General features: G+C 37.6%; 1 protein-coding gene across 1 annotated transcript in view; it reads right to left on the bottom strand.

The window, feature by feature from the left end:
* Positions 1 to 20,789, bottom strand: part of CSPP1 (centrosome and spindle pole associated protein 1) — a 136,276-nt gene that overhangs the window by 33,598 nt on the left and 81,889 nt on the right. Inside the window, 6 exon segments of the mRNA XM_017896307.1 lie at positions 2,167 to 2,284; positions 2,872 to 2,938; positions 5,018 to 5,122; positions 7,507 to 7,653; positions 8,046 to 8,195; positions 12,516 to 12,628. Coding sequence (XP_017751796.1) covers positions 2,167 to 2,284; positions 2,872 to 2,938; positions 5,018 to 5,122; positions 7,507 to 7,653; positions 8,046 to 8,195; positions 12,516 to 12,628 — 700 coding nt within the window.

Here is a 20,789-nt window from a genome sequence, read left to right on the forward strand (position 1 = left end):
AAAAAAAAAAAAAAAAAAAGTAAATATAGAAAAAAAAGCACTATCTCTCGATTACTTAGAACTTATTGACCTACTATAGGAGAATTACTGAATCACTGAAAATTACCACCTTGGAATAACATTTCATTATCTAGCCAATGTATATCTTGAAATTTCCTCACCTTGTTCACCTTGTTTCAATATTCCTGGAGAATACAAACAAAAATCTAAACAAAGCGTAATTAGGAAAATTAACGTGCTACATTAAAATCCTACCACATACTGGATTACAGTCAGAGACATCGGTACGAACTTAATATATATACAAATAGATATAGGAACAATTATAGATATGTTTGTATTTATGACTTAGTATACATACATATATTATCCAGAGGGCCTAGAAGCAGTGACACCCAGCAATAAACAGACCCAGCTTATCTGGTTTCTAAATACATTCTCCAAAAGGAACCAGGGCTCCTTGGAGAAATAGCTGATTCTAGGGATGGGGTAGGGGAAATACAAGATGATCCTGAGGCATCTGGAAAGAAGTCTTCAAAAAATGAAAGGATGGGGACATGTCAAAGAGACACAAGAGCCAACCTGAAAGAGCTCCAAATGGCCAAAGTTGGAACAATTTGTGAAACAAAATAATGTAGCACTCACTTATAACCCAAAGTGTAAGATAAATATACATGAGATGACAGTAATAAATAAATGACTGAATAAATAAATAAATGGAAGAAGAGACAAGTCTTTCTTATGGAAGAATTCTAAAAACTATATGTGGGTAACCCCCTGTTCCAAGAGATGAAGCTTAATTCCACCCCTTTCTCACTCTTGCAGGTGTGCTAGATTTAGTGATTTGTGACCAAATAATAGTTAACTTTCTAGTGGAGAATCCTGGCAAACAGTACTTTAACCAAGGTTAACATTTCCAGAGGTATCATGTGGATATCATGTACCCTTGATACAATATGATGTCAGAACAGTGCCTGTGCTCTTCTTTCCAGAAACTCTTAATCCCAGTCTAATAATCAGAAAACATCAGACAAATCCAGACTAGAGAAGGAGGCATTCTACAGGATACCTGGCCAGTGCCCATGTATACTTTCACAAGAAAAATAAGAAAAGACTGGGAAACTGTCCCAGACCCGAGGAGACTGGGAGACATGACAACTAAATGCAACGTGGTACATCTTGTATGGGGCCCATGAACAGAAGAAGAACATTAGTAGAAAACTGGAGAAATCCAAAGAGTCTCAAATTTAGTTCATAGTAATGTTCTAATATCAGCCTCTGAGTTGTGACAAACATACCATGGTAATACAAGACGTTAACAATAGGGAAAACCGGATGAAGGGTGTACAGAAATTCTATGTATTGTTTGCAACCTTTTTTTTTTATTTTTTTGTGAGACGGAGTCTCGCTCTGTCGCCTAGGCTGGAGTGCAGTGGTGTGATCTGGGCTCACTGCAACCTCCACCTCCTGGGTTCATGCCATTCTCCTGCCTCAGCCTCCTAAGTAGCTGGGACCACAGGTGCATGCCACCACACCCAGTTAATTTTTTGTATTTTTAGTAGAGACGGGGTTTCACCATGTTAGCCAGGATGGTCTCGATCTCCTGACCTCATGATACGCCTGCCTTGGCCTCCCAAGGTGCTGGGATTACAGGCGTGAGCAACCACACCCAGCCTGCAACTTTTTTATAATCAAAATTATCCCAAAATAGAAAGTTTATTTTTAAAAAGAGAAAGAAAGAAAATGTGGTAGTTATCCACTATGCTGATTTTACAACCTACTAAAACACTGCAAACTGAAGTTTGAAGAACACTGCTTTAAAAATTTATGACTCCTGGCAAAAATGATCAGAAATGTTTGGTAGCCTGTAAGTGATTTTGTTGAAAAAAAGTATTTCAGAAAGCTACGTTATTAATGGAAAATATAAAAAAACAGTTCTAAAATGCAACTACTGCCTGTAATTATTCCAACCCAGAAATTTCCATTCCTACAACATGAATCCCCTTGAGAACTGAATTTCTACAACGGATTTTGTAAAAGACAAAGAAAAGGAAAGTAAGGAGATTCTAAGTAAGATGAATTAGTCCTGTTCCCAAACTGCAAAATTACTGCATAGGTGAAGTAAAAGAACTCAAGAGAAAACAAAAAGTGCAATTCTAAACTTGCCTGATAGGAATTTCATCATCACTGTCCATGTGTAGCAATCGCTCTTGTAGACGCCTCTCTTCACTACGAAGTTGTTTTCTCATTTCTGATAATTCCATAATTACATTTTTTTTCTCCTCTGCAAATTCCCATTGATAAGTAAAACACGACAGGAATAAGAACAAAAGACTAAACATTAAAACACAACCTGACTAATAATAAAGTGAAACTGCTCAGAGACAATTTTATGAAAGATATTTTACCATTTTATATATACACACATACACATATCATAATTATGAATGTCATTAGGACCCATAAGTACATTTTTTATAATATAGGAATTTCAGAAGCGATATTCTTGTGGGAGGGCAACTATAAAGGAGAGGCACAAGGAAGTTCCTTTATGGTGATGAAACAGTTCTGTATCTTGATTGCAGTGGTATTCGCACAAATTGTGCATGATAAAAATGCACAGAAATACACATACATAAATGCATGTAAAAAATGGTAAAATCTCATGGTCTGTGGAGCACACCAATGTCTGCTTCCTGGCTATGAGACTGTACTACCTAAGATGTTACCCCAGGGGAAAGTTGGAGAAAGGGTACACAGCACCTACCTCTCTATACTGTTTCTGTAGTTTTCTATGAGTTTATAATTAATTCAAAATGAAAAGTTAAAAAGGAAAATACTCTAGGTAACAGGTTTAGTAATTAACTCTACCTTCTGCACGGAGCTGATTTTTCCTGGCAGGTACCGGGGGTGACTGTGCCCTGGACGTGGAACTTTCCTGTTTAACAATAATGACAAAGACATGCTCAGTATGTCTTCCCTACACAGAAGTTTGAAGGGAGTAATTTTTTGAAGGATTTACATGTAAAGGAAACCAAACTCCACACTATCCTACCTCCAAAACTTGTATCTATTCTAGAGTATATCTACCATGTGTATCTGTTCTTCCTTCTCAACACAATGGAAGTGTCCTTGCCTCTACCCAAAGAGAATCCCTTCATCTGTACTCTGTATCTGATAACTGACTCCCATTCTCCTCCGATTATTCTTTTTTTCCAACCTCCTCTCTCCAAGCACCTTCCTCTCAGCCTATGTGTAAAAACCTCTCCCTTTCTTAAAAAAAAATTTTACCTCACCCTTCATTGCTCACTGTCTCCTGTCCATTCCGTCCTTCCTTTCACAGCTGAGCTTCCTTAAAGAACAGTAAAAGCAGTACTTTTGGGTCTACTGCCTATTCTCATTCACTTCTCAACACACAGCTATGGCCTTTGCTTTCTCACACTCATCACTCCAACAATACTGCCCTCACCAAAGTCATGAAGTGACCCCCAAGTGACATATTCAGTGGGCATTCTACTTGGCCAGTCGCAACTGCCATCCTCTCTCACCCTCTCTCCATTCCTTTCCCTGCTTCTCAAATGTTGGTAATTCCCCAGTATTCTATTCTCAGCCTCCTTTACTTCTCTTGTAGACACTCATCGTAGACAATGGTACTAATTTAACAAGCACCAATATATCGATGATGTCCAGAACTACAAATTGAGTCCAGAACTCATTCTGCTGTCACAATTCATATTTTCTTTTTTTTTTTTTTTTTGAGACGGAGTATCGCTCTGTCGCCCAGGCTGGAATGCAGTGGCCGGTTCTCAGCTCACTGCAAGCTCCGCCTCCCGGGTTTATGCCATTCTCCTGCCTCAGCCTCCCGAGTAGCTGGGACTACAGGCGCCCGCCACCTCGCCCGGCTAGTTTTTTGTATTTTTTTTAGTAGAGACGGGGTTTCACCGTGTTAGCCAGGATGGTCTCGATCTCCTGACCTCGTGATCCGCCCGTCTTGGCCTCCCAAAGTGCTGGGATTACAGGCTTGAGCCACCGCACCCAGCCCACAATTCATATTTTCAACTGCCTACTCTATACAACCCTCACCAAAAACTTGAAAGTTATCATAGACTCCTACCCACCACACACTCAACAAATATTACTACTATGTCTCTGAAATGTATCATAAAGCTGTCACACCTTCTCAGTGTCACTGCCTTTGTTTGGGTCCTCAGTCTCACATCTTGACTTCTGCAAAAGTATCTTATCTCCATGTTTAGTCTTGCCCCACCTCCAAAACTTATCTCCACACCATTGCCTGAAAAAACATTATACAAAAGTGGCCATGTCATTCCCCTACTTAAATATTACAATGAATTCCCATGCATTATCTACCACAGACATACTAAATCAGAATCTCAAAGGGTGGGATTCAGAAACATGTTCTTCTGACACATTTCTTTACCTATTCTGGTAATTAGTCTGTCTGGAATCTACCAGCCTATGGAACAAAATCAAAGCTCTTAGCACTCCATACAGCATGCCACACATGTTCTGACATCCACCACCTCTGCTGCCTTAATGCACAGGCATCATCAGGCCAGACTACACCATGGAAGATTCTCCACATGTGCCATGAGCTTACATTGCTCTCCACTACTTTCCACAAGCTGAAAATCCCTCACCCTCCTCTTCAAGGCAAATTCCTGCATATTCTTCAAGCATCAACTTGAGGATCAATCTTAGAACATTTTCCATGTTCTCTTTTCCTTGTAGTTCAATCTAAAGTATAACAGACTTCATGAACATATCTACAGCTAGCTAGCCTGAGGGGCTAAATTATCGTTCATCAAAAGAAACTTTAGGGCGCCAGGCACTATCAGTTACAATCGAAGCAGCAGGCAAATTACTGTAGATACCACCTGTATTTCAAATCTGAAAAAATTTAACCTATCCAATTATAATGAAAAAGAAAATTTCATTCAATCCCCCATCCAAAATAACTGAGCTAGGATGAACAAATAAAAATGAAAGTACATACATGAATAAAGGAACGTATGATGCTGTCAATCGAAGGAGGTCTTTGGAGTTTGCTTGCAATTTTGTTCTGAAGGGCAGGAACTATAGGAGAAGGCTGTCTCAAGCGCTGAAAAATTTTTAAAATTTAAGAGCATAATGGCTTCATCACACTCACACACATACACACACACACACACACCCCTTATAGTTAAGAAAGTCATCTAAGAAGTTTAGATTGTTATTGCTTTTATTTAATAAAATGTTTTTTACAAAAGTCAGAAATTCAATTACGTAAGATCAAACATGTTGGTTATGATAAACATAAATGGATTTAGACATCTTTATTAAAACAGTATGATTGTCAGATTAGGATTTAAAAAATCAACAAACTCAAGTAAAGCAACAAAAAAGAAAAAATATAACAAAACTAAATCATCTTTAGTAATAAAAAGATACCATGACAATACAAAAAAATTAAATAACAAAATCCTCCTTCTGGAAAACAATACAAATCAATCTCTAAGATCTAGATCTAATCACTAACAGCATCATGGATGAGGGACTTTTCAAGATCACAATGGGGTTCTACATTTCAAGTTATAGTGTATTAAACCTTATAGTCCAAAAACTTCATTGTAAATACAACATAGACCTTCTAAAGCCCTGTAGAGGATGCAGCAAACAAGCCATAGTACATACAACAAAAGACCAAAAGCTCTCAAGGAAGAAAACACAAAAAAAGTAGGAAATGCAATTAATGCAATCAAAGACATTAGTTTTGATAAACATAAATGGATTTAGATATCCCTATTTTAAAAGATTAGGCCGGGTGCAGTGGCTCATGTCTATAATCCCAACACTTCGGGAGCCAAGCAGGCAAGTCACCTAAGGACAGGAGTTCAAGACCAGCCCGGCCAACATGGTGAAACCCTGTCTCTAATAAAAATTAGCCAGGTGTGATAGTTTGAACCTGTAATTCCAGCCACTGGGGAGGCTGAGGCAGGAGAATCACTTGAACCTGAGAGGCGGAAGTTGCAGTGGGCCGAGATTGCACCACTGCACTCCAGCCTGTGCAACAGAGCGAGACTCTGTCTCTAAATAAATAAATAAATAAAATAAAAAGATCATAACTCAGATTAGGATTTTTAAAATTCAACAAACTAAATATAGAAGTTAACTAAATGAAAAATACGGTGACACAAAGATAAAACTGAAGGAATAGACAAAAATATACATCAGACATACATAAATTTAAAAAATGACAGTAATGTTAATTTCAGAAAAGCAAATGCACTAAATGGGATAAAGCTGATTTAAAACTTTATGGTACTTTACAATTAAATTATAACATCATAAAAGTATATATTGCTAAAAAAACAACATTTTTAAAAAGCATAAGAAATTGCAAGAAATATAATTATGGGAAACTAACAATTCCCTTTAATTCTTTTTTTTTTTTTTTTTTTTGAGAGTCTCACTCTGTCACCCAGGCTGGAGTGCCGTGGTGAGACCATGGCTCACTGCAACCTCTGCCTCCCAAGTTCAACCGATTCTCCTGCCTCAGCCTCCTGAGTAGCTGGGACTACAGGTGCCCACCACCACGTCTGGCTAATTTTTGTATTTGTTAGTAGAGATGGGGGTTTCACCATGTTGCCCAGGCTGGTCTCGATCTCCTGGTCTCAAGTGATCTGCCCGCCTCGACCTCCCAGAGTGCTGGGATTACAGGTGTGAGCCACCGCGCCCAGCCTCTTTCATTCTTAAATGATGAATTTTACAATAAAAAATTATCTGTGAGGCAGAGTGCGGTGGCTCACGCCTGCAATCCTACCACTTTGGGAGGTTGAGGCAGGAGGACAACTTGAGCCCAAAAATTTGAGATCAGGCTGGGCAACATAGCAAGACCTGGTCTCTTAAAAAAAAAGAAAGAAGGCCGGGCGTGGTGGCTCATTCCTGTAATCTCAGCACTTTGGGAGGCAGAGGTGGGCGGATCATCTGAGGTCAGGAGTCTGAGACCAATCTGGCCAACATGGTGAAACCCTGTCTCTACTAAAAATACAAAAATTAGCTGGGCATGAAGGTGTGTGCCTGTAGTCCTAGCTACTCGAGAGGCTGAGGCAGGAGAATTGTTTGAAAGAATATATATATACACACATATATTAAAAAACCACTCTCAATTTCTGTATTAGTCTTTTCATGAACTATAACAAACAGTTCATGTTGTACTGTCTGCATACCATATTCTTAGGTGGCGCCACATACACCATGGGAACGAGACTAAGAATGGTTGAAGTAAGTAAATTCATTACCTTCAATGGACAGAAAATACCAACAAAGCACAGTGACAGTACCTCATATAGAAAGTTCAGTACATTGTGCCCAGATTACACAGTAAGACAGAACAGGAACAAAGGCACCTCCTCCTCTTTTCCCCCTTTTCTAACAGCTACACAACTCTCATAGTGAAAGTGGGTTAAACTATGGGTTTGATTGACATTTTTGTCTGAAACTTACCTTTGTTTCTTCCCCAATCAAATTATCTCTTTCATAGTAGTGCTGAAGTTGTAGGTTATATTTTTCTTCTTCTTCTTTCTTCTTTCTTTCTGCTTCTTTTTGTCTTTGTTCAGCTAACCGAATATGCTCTTCATTTTTTAGTCTTTGCTTTAAAATAGAAAATATGCATTCCGTATACTCCTTCTACAGTACATTCAAAATGTGCTGCCTTATTTTCTGATAAAATGAGATAAAGATATAGATGACATGATACAGTGTTCTTTAACACAAGCTGTCTGCTTAAAAATAAAATACTAGGCATCTTTTATAAAGTCTTCAGTCAGCCTACATCTATTTTTTTAAAGTCATCACTTATCTCCTTTCTTAAATTACCCTTTGACCTTAATAAAATAATATCCAATGAATGGATAGTGATCTCATATTTTCTAAATGTACTCCAACACTGTTCTCCTTTATAAGTAACAAATACCTTTTCAAGTCAAAATAAAGATTTCACCTTCAGACTAAGTAGTAAAACACAATAGGGAAAAAAGATGTACCTCCTCCTCTTTCTCCCTTTTCTTTTCCTGTTCCTCTTCATACTCCTGCTGAATTCGTGCCCTCTGTTCTGCAAGCCGTCTTTCTTCTTTTTCTTCGGCAATTCTCAGTCTCTCTCGCTCTGCTTCCTCTCTTTGTTTCTTTTCCTCAATCTAAAAAATTAAACCTAGTTATTTCTCTTGTAAAACTATTGAAAAGTTAGAACATCACTTATTTTTTTTTCTGATAGCATACAAACTCAACATTTGCACCCTCCTTTTACATGTTCCTCAATTTTTCAGTCTCCTGTATTTTCAGGGAGGCTACATGATTTACTGGACTGTTAAAAGCTTTGAGTTAAATTCCAGTTCCACCAAACAGACTGTGTGACCTTAAGAAACTTGCTTGTCCTCAGTTTTCTCTTTTTTCTGGTAAACCGTTATTAATGCCTACATCTCAAAGGAGTGCTTAAAAAATTAAAGTGAAACAATGTAAGGAACATAAAAGTTCCTCCTATATAGAAGGTTCTAAGCAACTAATTCATGATTATATTATTTTATAGTGATTGCTGCTATTATATGTCAAAATTCTTGGAATTGATTATTATTCTAAAATAACAGTGAAATTAGTATTTTAGTATTCAATCATTTTTTAATGCAAGAGCCACTTCTCCCAAATGCCCTTTGGTTCTTTCCTAACTATAGAGGTTAATGGAGAAATAACTAACACTATTAGGTGGAGGCGGATTTAGGTCACAAGGACTCATAATTAAGTTTCATCTTGAATGCTACCCGGAGTCTGCAGTGTTGAGTACTCTAGAGTCTAAGATTTGAAGGAAAGAAGGCTCTAAGAGAGAGATAGTCCACACCCCCAGTGAATGAGGCAGGGAAGAATGGCAGCACCGGAATCAGGTATTCATGTCTCTGGTTTAAGGTTATCAACAAATTTTAGTTACCCTTAGGTATGGATCATACAACTCAGCATATTTTTGTTTTTCTTGTCTGTACTTCCTCTAGCTTCAAGGTTGCTCTATCTAGTGCTGCTAAGTTTTGAGCTATAAGAACTTTAATCTGGCTGGGCACAGTGGCTCACCTGAGGTCAGGAGTTCGAAACCAGCCTGGCCAATATGGTGTAACCCCATCTCTACTAAAAATACAAAAACTAGCCGGGCGTGGTGATGCGTCCCTGTAATACCAGCTACTCAGGAGGCTGAGATGGGAGAATCACTTGAAACCAGGAGATGGAGGTTACAGTGAGCTGAGATTGCGCCACTGTACTCCAGCATGGGCGACAGAGTGAGACTCTGTCAAAAAAAAAAAAAAGAACTTGAATCTTCTAACACATCCTATGATTTTATATACTAGGGCTTTTTCCAACACTTCTTTCTCACAACATGATTAAATATGCACAAGCCTAATATTTAGTACTTTTAGTTAGCAATTTGCATGCAATCACTTCTTTAAGTCCAATATGCCTAAAGAAAACATCATTTATAATTCATCAAAATTTCATATTCAATACTCAGTTCCCCTTTCTTCCTACTCCACAGAAAAAAAAATCACATTCACAGGGGTCACTTCTCCATCAAAATCAAAGAATTCTAATTTTTAAGCTATTAATGGATCATACACCTAATGGAGCCAAAGTTCAGTGCCAACAGGAATGCTAGACAAGTGTTCAACAGCTTTCTGGTCTGGAAAGCAGGGAAAGCTATCTTCTTGTCACGGTTTTCCAATTACATAACACAAAATTGCTTCAGAGTTCTTAAAAATATTTTATTGTTAATTATTTTTAAAGCTGTGATAAAAAATGTCAACAATTCACAAGTGTTATTAATATTCACCAAATTTTAACAGCATGAAGACTTCTGATGCATTAATTTGAGCTAACTGTAGAACTTACCTGTACAGACCTCAGGCTAAAGCTTTTCTTACATAACATCTTTGTGCACAGATTTGAACATTTCATAATATTTGTTTTAACAAAAGTTTTGGATACTTTTTATCTGACATTATATTGTTGATAGTAATAATAAATATCATTGATCTATTTTACATTTTCTTAGAATAACATGTTAGGTTTTGTCTCAGGTGGGAGAAGAAATTTTTAAGAGGCTGCTGAAAGAAAATTTAAAACCATCATCTGAAAGCAATCCATTCAAAGATAAATTGAGGGTTGACAGGGTGGAAGAACTGAAGGTTGAAACTAAAATAGTTAAAGCTTCCCCCATTACCACAGCTTTTCTAGAGGTAAAGACTTCCTAGTGAATCCTATAAATAGAAGTGTGATATCCACAGATATTATACTTAAAGTCTGGAGACTTGGATTCAAGTAATGGTGTCACAATTTGCTAGCTCTGACACCCTGGGCGAGCCTGTTAGTCTGTGTATTAGTTGTAGGTTATTAAACAGAGGTAATAAAACACCCCTTAGAGAAATTTGAGGTTAGATGAGATACTATATGTAAAAGGATCTTACGAACAATAAAAGGCTATACAATTTTAATATTTTTTTGGCTGAATTCTACCTTAGACCATGGTAAGAACTGCTAAGCATTAGAGGAGGCACTTAAATTTTGACCTGCTGTCATGGTCAATACCACATGGTCCTTTACGTTCAACAGGGACTCCAAACTCTCAACTTGCTGCTACCTGACTTGAGTGCAAAATATTGGGACCTCTGATACCAGTCTCTCACATTCAACATCTATATTGTTTCTGTTGAACCTTAAAAAGGACTTTCCATCAGTTTCCACTGTCACCCACGCTAGTAAAATGTCCCTGCTTCCAGTCTTTTTAATCCTGTTATAGTACCTTAAACAGTGATGTCACATCAATCATCCTTTTTTCACTCTGTCGCCCAGGCAGGAGTAAAGTGGCATATCTTGGCTCACTGTAACCTCTGCCTCCTGGACTCAAGCAATCCTCCCACCTCAGCCTCCCGAGTAGCTGGGGTGACAGGCACACACTACCATGCCTAATTTTTTTGTAGAAATGGGGTTTCATCATGTTGCCCAGGCTAGTCTCAAATTCCTGTGTTCAAGAGATCTGCCCACCTTGGCCTCCCAAACTGGTGGCATTACAGGTGTGAGCCACCACACCCAGCCTAATATCAATCATCCTTAAAGGCTATATCCATTACGTAACTGCCTTATTTAAGAGTCAAGAATAATTAGGATTAAAAAGAAGATATGTTTGAGAGCATCTGTTTAAGAGTTTGGGGTTAGATTACATAATCTTAAATGTTAGGTTCAAGAGTTGAGATAATTTCTGTAGGCAAAGAAAAGCTACCATCAGATTTTGAGTAAAGAAGAATAGCAGGTGAAAAGTCATATCAAAGGAGGATTAACCAGGCCATAAGATTAATATGACACTGGTATCTAAGTGTGAGTGTGAAGCGGAGGGAGTTAAGGAAATAAGAAACTGTGAGTCCCTCATGGGCAAGTATCTCACATTCATCTCAGGCTCCACCCCTAGGACTCAGCCCAGGGTACACCCAGTATAGGAGTAAGTCTGTTTGCTTCATAAACATCGGATGTTCAAGTGTCTTCCTTTGGGAATAGTCTGGGCATTTCTACTATGTTAAATGCTACTTACCAATATACATAAATGGGGCAAATACTTATAAACTGTGATTATCTTAAATCTAATTTTTATTTATTTACAATCTGTAATAAGTCAAGAATATCATTTGGAAAAAATACATTGATTTTCTAATAACTTACAAATCTCTAGAAAGATGCACTCTCTGCCTAATAGATGAATATTTTAGTAATAAGTCAGTTTTTGAAATCTCAGCCTTCTTTGATTTAAAATTAATGATTTAGGCTGAGCGTGGTGGCTCACACCTGTAATCCCAGCACTTTGGGGGACCAAAGTGGGCAGATCACTTGAGGTCAGTAGTTCAAGACCAGCCTGGCCAAGATGGTGAAATCCCGTTTCTATTAAAAACACGAAAATTGGTTGGGTGCGGTGGCTTATGCCTGTAATCCCAGCACTTTGAGCGGCCGAGGTGGGCAGATCATGAGGTCAGGAGATCGAGACCATCCTGGCTAATACGGTGAAACCCCGTCTCTACTAAAATACAAAACTTAGCCAGGTGTGGTGGCAGGCACCTGTAGTCCCAGCTACTTGGGAGGCTGAGGCAGGAGAATCACTTAAAGCCAGGAGGCAGAAGTTGCAGTGAGCCAAGATCTCACCACTACACCCTAGTCTGGGTAGACAGAGCAAGACTCCATCTCAAAAAAATTAAAAAAAAATTAATGATTTAATAAAATAAAGATTAAGTCAACTACTATACTTAATACATCTGCTTATTTCCTTGAAACAAGGAAATAATAACTTTTGTACTACTGGTATCTGATCTGATATAAATTAGATATTTTAGATAAAAGTATGACATTTTAGAATTTAGTATTTATCCTGGAGAAAATCTTTGCAAGTTTTGTTTATTAAAATCTCATGAAACTTTGAAACTGATCAAATAGCATTTCACCTGAAAACGAAGAAAATTCTTGTATAATTCTTGCTGTTTAATCTGAAGTTCAGTTGGAGGCTCACCAAATACATTTCCCCGAGCAAAAGGAGAGCTCTGTGTTTGCATATGACCTTGAAAGAAATATTTTGCAAAAAACATACTATTAGCCAATGCTTAGAAAATGTAGCAGTTAAAGAATGAACCGTTTGCTAATAAATTCATTTTATTTTTTAAAAAGTCCAGAGATTAAAATCAGAAGAGGAAGGTTGAGATTAGAATCTGAAGATCAGGTGAACAGTAGTAAGAGAAAGAAAAATGGCAAAACTAAAATCAAATTAACAGTTAACAAAATCAAATAATACCTGAAAGATACAAAGTAAACATAAAAGCTAACAGCTTAAACAACCCTCATTGCAACAAAGGCTTTAAAATAGAATTTATGGAGAGAAAAAAAGTACATATTTATGTTCTTCAGTATATGAATATCCTTTACTTAAGAATATTGCTTAATAACATATAAAATTGTTTTTAAAAATCAGTACAGTAATCATAAAATTCTACCCAACAATTAAAGATGAGCAGAATAGACAAGTCAGCTTTGAAAAAACATCTGATTTAACAAATTTAGAATGTGTCTTGTTGTAATAGTTTTTATTTTTAAAACTATCAAATTAATGAGATATAAACATGAACAAAAATTTTTTATTATATATTACCTATAAATTTATAGTATTGTATATTCTTGGAATGGAAAAAACTATTTCATAAAAGCAATTTGAAAAACAATTATACCCTTAGAGTCTCTTTGAATGCAGACAGGAAAAAAAATGACATTTAAATTTAAGCCTCACATAACTTTTTATATTGAGTTTCTGACTCATTCTTTATACCATTAAACTAAAGCATGTATTTCTTTTTTCTTTTTTTTTTGAGATAGAGTCTTGCTCTGTCACCCAGGCTGGAGTGCAGTGGCATGATCTCCGCTCACTGCAACCTCTGCCTCCCAGGTTCAAGCGATTCTCCTGCTTCAGCCTCCTGAGTAGCTGGGACTACAGGCGTGTGCCACCATGCCTGGCTAATTTTTTTTTCTTTTTGTATTTTTAGTAGAGACAGGATTTCGTCATGTTGGCCAGGCTGGTCTCTAACTCCTGACCTCAGATGATCTGCCCACCTTGGCCTCCAACAGTGCTGGGATTACGGGCGTGAGCCACTGTGCCCAGCCTAAAGCATGTATTTCTCACATGCAGTTTTGTATAGGCAAACTGCTTTGCAGTTCAGGTACCACTCAGGTCTATTTTGCTTTTGTATTTAAATTTATTAATGCTTATTTGAACAGACTGGCAGAAAGCCAAATCAATACTTAAACATTATGAATACTTTTTTCCACTAGAAAATTTTCCTACTGAAAACACCTTGAAGGCTATTTTAAATTTTATGCTGTGGTAGAAACAAACTTGAGTAGCATGTTTCACCATGATGCTCACTCCTGTTCTAAACCTTTGGGGCAATTAGAGAAGAAATATTATTAGAGACAGACAAGAGAAGTCCTTTTATAAATGAATAAACTATAAAAGGAAAACCAGAGCGAAACACTTGCTATATACAAAGAAAGCAGAAATGTATCTTGGCATGATAATAAGCCAAAAAAATAAATTTAAGCCATATTCATATTAGACTTCATAAGCCACAGCTCATCTAAAAACCATAAAGAAAAAATAATGAACATTATAAAGGGCATCAGAAACAAACCTAATAAAGATAAAATATTAGAGGATAAGGAAACTTAAACACATGTTGTAACATTCAATTTTCAGCTATATTCAAGTTCCTGCAGGCTTTTAAAATGTCAAATGCTACATATATGCAAAGATATGTGTGTGTGTGTACATACATACACACATGCACTCATATATATATATATATGGCATAGCACAAAATTAGGTAGATTTGAATCATTTCTTGCATTGAGAAAGTTTATTTTAGATTAATTAATTCTTTCTTTTTTTCTTTGAGATAGAGTCTTGCTCTGTCACCAGGCTGGAGTATGGTGGCATGATCTCAGCTCACTGCAACCTCCTATTCCCAGGTTCAAGCGATTCTCCTGCCTCAGTCTCCGAAGTAGCTGGGATTACAGGCGCATGCCACCACGCCCAGCTAATTTTTGTATTTTTAGTAGAGACAGGGTTTCACCATGTAGGCCAGGATGGTCTCGATCTCCTGACCTCATGACCCACCCGCCTCGGGGCCTCCCAAAGTGCTGGGATTACAGGCATGAGCCACTGCGCCCAGCCAATTAATTAATTCTTACGGAAGGAAAGTCTAACTCAAGGAATTTCAATTCACAAAAAAGGGAAGTTTTAAACATTTCATGGTTTTTTTAATTCAATTCTTAAACAGAACATCCTGGCAACAATACCAGCATAAAAACCTGGCAGTGGTACAGAAAGGTTATAGGCAACAAATTTTGCTGTGCGTGTTTAATCATCAGGCTTATGCTTTTGGGAAGGGGTCATGGAAATTGATGATTTTCTGGTGTTTTTGCTTGGTGTGCAAAGCTAGATGGCTAAAAAGTGTTATTACTAAGATAGAGAAAGTTCTAGGCTGAGCCAGAACTACAAACGATACCAGGTACGGAAAAAAGGGTAGAGAAAGACTCTTTAATGGCACTGAGATCTCAATACAGACTACTAGAAGCAGCAGCAAATGAGAAAAATATCAGAAAGAAGTCAAAATTCTCTCTTAGCAGCAATAATATGAAAAGGTGTTTTGATGTTCTTACTACACACTATTATAAATTAAAAGATCCAAATCAATAATATTGTCAAAATCAAAGGTTCCAATTTTAGTGCTCTAAAAATCAAAACTGGATCCAATAAAATCTATTGTAGAACAAATAAAGCATTTTCTCATAATAAGAAAACACTGGTACAAGTTGCCCATGAAAACAATAAATAATCCATCTCTTAAAGTGTTCAAAAAGGCTACAGATACGTGTGCCACCATCAAAGCCTTGAAAGATGCAGGGGTATGACTCTAATCACAGCTCCCCATTTCACTTATCTGTTCAGCCAAAAATCAGGGTCAAAAACAAAAAAGACTGATGATCAGTCACAAATATTTTAGAACTTCCTAATGAAAAGGTTTTTTCTAGTCTAAAATCAAAAGTTCTGTGAAAGCACAAAGTCAAATTTTGTAATGAATAAATGGCCAGTTTTATAGGCATCAAAATATAGCGTGAGGTGGTGTATTAAACTTTATTTTTAAATATATAACACAATTTAACATACACTTGACAACTTTTCCTGGTATGTCATAAAAAAGATATTGAATAATTTTCATCTTACAGAATTTTTGATTAAAGGATATTAATCGTAAGTCAAAGATAAGTAGTTCAGAGGCATGTAACCAGGCGGTGGCTCACGCCTGTAATCCCAACACTTTGGGAGGCGGAGGCGGATGGATCACGAGGTCAGGAGTTCAAGACTAGCCTGGTCAAAATGGTGAAACCCCACCTCTACTAAAAATACAAAAATTAGCCAGGTGTGGTGGCAGGCACCTGTCTGTAATCCCAGCTACATGGGAGGCTGAGGTAGAGAACTGCTTGAACCCGGGAGATGGAGGCTGCAGTGAGCTGAGATTACGCCACTGCACTCCAGCCTGGGTAACAAAGTGAGACCCCGTCTCAAAAAAACAAACAAACAAACAAACAAAAAAAACCCACTTTGCTTCATTTCTTTGTACACTGTTGTTTTACAAGGGAGGGTAAATGATTACTAAAACAAGCAAAAAATGAACTTCCCTGTACAATTTATCATATCACAATGACACTTTTTCACTAATTCAAACAGCTATGGATATAAGATGCAAATTGTGTATGTGTGTAAAAGAGTGTGTGATTTTAAGAAATGTCCCCACTAGCAAAATAAAATGTTAGCAGCAGCTAAAGGATACATAGCAAGTTACAAAGCTGAGAAGAAACACAGTACTAAGAAGTAACCTTTCCCCATTCACCCTTTTTCCAAAGTAACTATGAAGAAAAGGTATTTTATGAATCGTGTGTTATGCTTCCTGTATCAGAGCAGCCAAGTTCTCAAGATCCCAGTAAGAAGAACTTAGTCAAAGAACATAAATGTTACTGAACAATTTCAGAATTGTTAAAAAAAAAAAAAAAAAAGTGATTAAAAACCTGAGCTTTTATTTGCAGCATCTTCTAGGTTCTCAGCATTTGAAGTGGCTAAATTTGGATCTAGAGATAGAACAGCCCTTTTATCTTCGTATGTTCTTGCATCTGGGTTATGGTAGGCATCTATATTTTGTCTGTGCATCCTATTCAAATCGGCTGAGAGGAAAAAATAAGCCATTTATTTCAATAAACACATTTCTATAATTGGCATGCAAAACATATTTTCTTAAAATAGGGAGTCAGAAAGAAAAACAATAGGACAAAGTTGGGAATAATTCAATGATATGTTGGTGCCCTGAAAAGAGAAACAAAATTATAAAAACTTTTAAGATTTTCAAAAAATAACCCTTTAAAATAATCTCAATTAGCAGATAAGGATACATAAATCTTTAACAAAACATAAAAACCGTATTACCAGTATCTATGTTACTTCAGAACTTAGAATTTCTTTCACATAGAAAAAATACAGCAATAATTTAAAACAACTCATAGTGAAATTTACCTGTCATCCGTCTCCTAATAACATATAATCATGTGGAGTAGCGTTTTAAAATATATTCACAAATTACTTGGCAATCCTCCCTCAAAGGGTAAAGCTAAATTCCATTCCCCTTCAGTGGTGTTCAGAGTTAATAACTCACTTCTTATGACTAGCATGTCGCAGTATATGACTTCTGTATATGACTTCTGAGGCTACCTCATAAAAGAAATTATTTCCACCTTGCTTATCTGTGGATCATTCACTCTGAAGAAAGCCAACTGCCATATCATAAGTACACTAAGGGAGCCCTATGGAAAGGCCCATATGACAAGGAACTAAGGCTTCCTGAGCCATGTGAGGGAGCCATATTGAAAATGAATCTTACAGTCCCCATCAAGCCTCAGATGACTACTGCCATGGTCAACACCTTGGACTCCAACATTATGAGGGAGCCTGAGACAGAACCACCCAGCTAAACCACTCACAAATTTCTAACCCTCAGAGCTGCAAGATAATAAATGTGTATCATGCAAAAACACCAAGTTTTGGGTTAATTCTTTACATAGAACAGATATCGAATACACACAGCAAAAATCTGAGCACCTAGAATTGGGTCAAACAACCAATCTCAAAAACAGAACTGAATGATTACAGAACTTAAAGCTTTAATAAAATAAAAAGTAGCTGTTTTCCATAAAACAAACAAACCAAAAAACTGGAACAGTATGGCAGCACTGAAAGTGAACTTAAACCTGGATATAAGAAGTATTTATCAGGAAGCCTGTTATGTTCAAGAACGTATTTTGAACATGAATCACAATTAGAATTCCAGATAGAACATGGCAAGCAATACGTAAATGTTACAAAAGAGAATGGGAGTTCAGAATCAGGAAGGTTCACCTTGTTACAATATTTAGGGCAGCTGGGACTTGGAAAATGTATAGGAGCTTCACAGATGAAGATAAATGGGGAAGAATAGAGAAGTACAACAATGTGAGAAAGCACTCCAAGCAGGTAAAACATGAAGAGTGTTCTGGCAACATTAAAGCCGTCCAGCTAGACTAGAGCATAAAGCACATATAACAGAGCAATGGCAAGTAAGACTGGAAACCACACAATGGATACGTATTCTGGAATATCCTAAAACACATGCCAATGGCTCTCAATTTTGTTCTGTAGAAGGTAATGGAGGTAGTTCTGGTTGTTACAGAAGTGGGATTAATATATTAGTCTGGCCGGGTGTGGTGGCTCATGCCTATAATCCCAGCACTTTGGGAGGCCAAGGAGGGTGGATCACTTGAGCTCAGGAGTTCAAGATCAGCCTGGGCAACATGGTGAAATTCCATTTCTACTGAAAATAAAAAAATTAGCTGGGCATGAGGGCATGCAACTGTAGTCCCAGCTACTTGGGGGGCTGAAGTGGGAGGATCACTTAAGCCCAGGAGGTGCAGGTTGCAGTGAGTCAAAATTACATCACTGCACTCCAGGCTGGATGACACAGTGAGACTCTGTCTCAAAAAAATAAAAATAAAAATAAAAATGGTTGAGGACAAAGAAAAAGATTTAAAGATCAATCTGTAGGGAAGACGTAAAGAGTAACACAGGAGTAAAAGAGATGACATGGAAGAGAATGGATGAAGGTATGAGAAACACACAAGGTCAGATGACATATTTCAAAATTAACGTAATTTAAAATATATACACTTACCTATAGAGTAAAATTCTAATTGATGGCTCATAAAATAAATCTCACAAACTTAAAAACACTTTAGTCATTAAAAGTATATTCTCTCCAGCTGGGTGCAGAGGCTCATGCCTGTAATCTCAACACTTCGGGAGGCTGAGGTGGGAGGATCATTTGAGGCCAGGATTTTGAGACCAGTTGGGTCACACAGTGAGACCTTGTCTCTAAAGACATTTTTGTAATTAGCTGGGCATGGTGGCATGTGCCTGTAATCCTTGCTACTGGGGGGGCTCAAGTGGGAAGATCACTTGAGCCAGGGAGGTTGAGACTGCAGTGAGGCCTGATCGTGCCACTGCATTATAGCCTGGGAGACAGAGCGAGACCTTGTCTCAAAACAAACAAACAAACAAAAAAAAAACCAGAAACGTATATTCTCTTACTAAAACAGAATACAAACTAGAACTGAATAAAAGAAAGCTCTCTGGAAAATCCCCTGATACTTGGAAACTTTTTAAGTCCACTTTCAAATAACTAACGGGGGTTAAAGAAAAGTCACAAAGAAAATCAGAAAACTGAATGAAAATTAAAACATAACACACCAAAATTTGTGACATATAGCTAAAACAGTACTCAGAGGCAAATGTGTAGCATACTTCAATGCACAGAAAATAAGTAAGGTCTCAAACCATAATCTAAGCATCAACATTAAAAAATTAGAAAAGGGGGCTGGGCATGGTGGCTCACGCCTGTAATCCCAGCACTTTGGGAGGCGGAGGCGGGCAGATCACAAGGTCAGGAGTTCGAGACCAGCCTGGCCAGTATGGTGAAACCCCGTCTCTACTAACAATACAAAAATTAGCCAGGTGCGGTGCATGCACCTGTAGTCCCAGCTACTTAGGAGGCTGAGGCAGGAGAATCACTTGAATCCGGAAGGCGGAAGTTGCAGTGAGTCGAAATTGCGCCACTGCACTCCAGCTTGGGCAACACAATGAGACTCTATCTCAAAAAAAAAAAAAAAAAAAAAAAAAAAAAAAATTAGAAAAGGGAGAAAAGTAAGCACAAAGCAAACTAAAGGAAGCAAATAGTAAAGATAAGAGCAAAATCACTGAAACAAGAAAAAAAGCGGAGAAAAAAAAATCAATGAAAAATTACAGCTGATTCTACGAAAAGATCCATAAAGTTGATAAACATCCAGCCAGCCAGATTAAGAGAATATACAAATTACAAATATCAGGAATGAATGAGGAGCCATCACCAGAGATCCTACTAACACCAGAATAAAAAAGAAATATTATGAACAACATTATGACAATAAATTTAAAAAATGAATAATTTCCTTGAATGATTCAAATGACCAAAGCTCACATAAGAAATAAACTGAATATCTCTTTATCTATTAAATAAAGTGAATTCACAGTTTAAAACTTTCCCAAAAAGAAAATTCCCCACCCGGATGGCTTCACTGGTGAATGCTTTTTTTTTTGAGATGGAGTTCCGCTCTGTCATGCAGTGGTGCAATCTTGGCTCACTGCAATCTCTACCTCCTGGGTTCAAATGATTCTCCTGCCTCAGCCTACTGAATAGCTGGGACTACAGGACCACATCACCACACACAGCTAATTTTTGTATTTTTAGTAGAGATAGGGTTTCACTGTGTTGGCCAGGATGGTCTCAATCTCTTGACCCTGTGACCCACCTGCCTCAGCCTCCCAAAGTGCTGGGATTACAGGCGTGAGCCAACACACCCAGCCTTCACTGGTGAATTCTAAACACAGAAAAAACATTTCCCAGCTAGGCAAAGTGGCTCACATCTATGTATTCCCAGCACTTTGGGAGGCCAAGGTGGGAGCATCACTTGAGCTCAGGAGTTCGAGACCAGCCTAGGCAACATAAACATAGTGAGACCCTGTTTCTACAAAAAATAAAAAAAATTAGCCAGGTATG

Source organism: Rhinopithecus bieti, unplaced genomic scaffold (genome assembly GCF_001698545.2).
Source record: "Rhinopithecus bieti isolate Rb0 unplaced genomic scaffold, ASM169854v2 scaffold_27306, whole genome shotgun sequence".
NCBI classification, from domain to species: domain Eukaryota; kingdom Metazoa; phylum Chordata; class Mammalia; order Primates; family Cercopithecidae; genus Rhinopithecus; species Rhinopithecus bieti.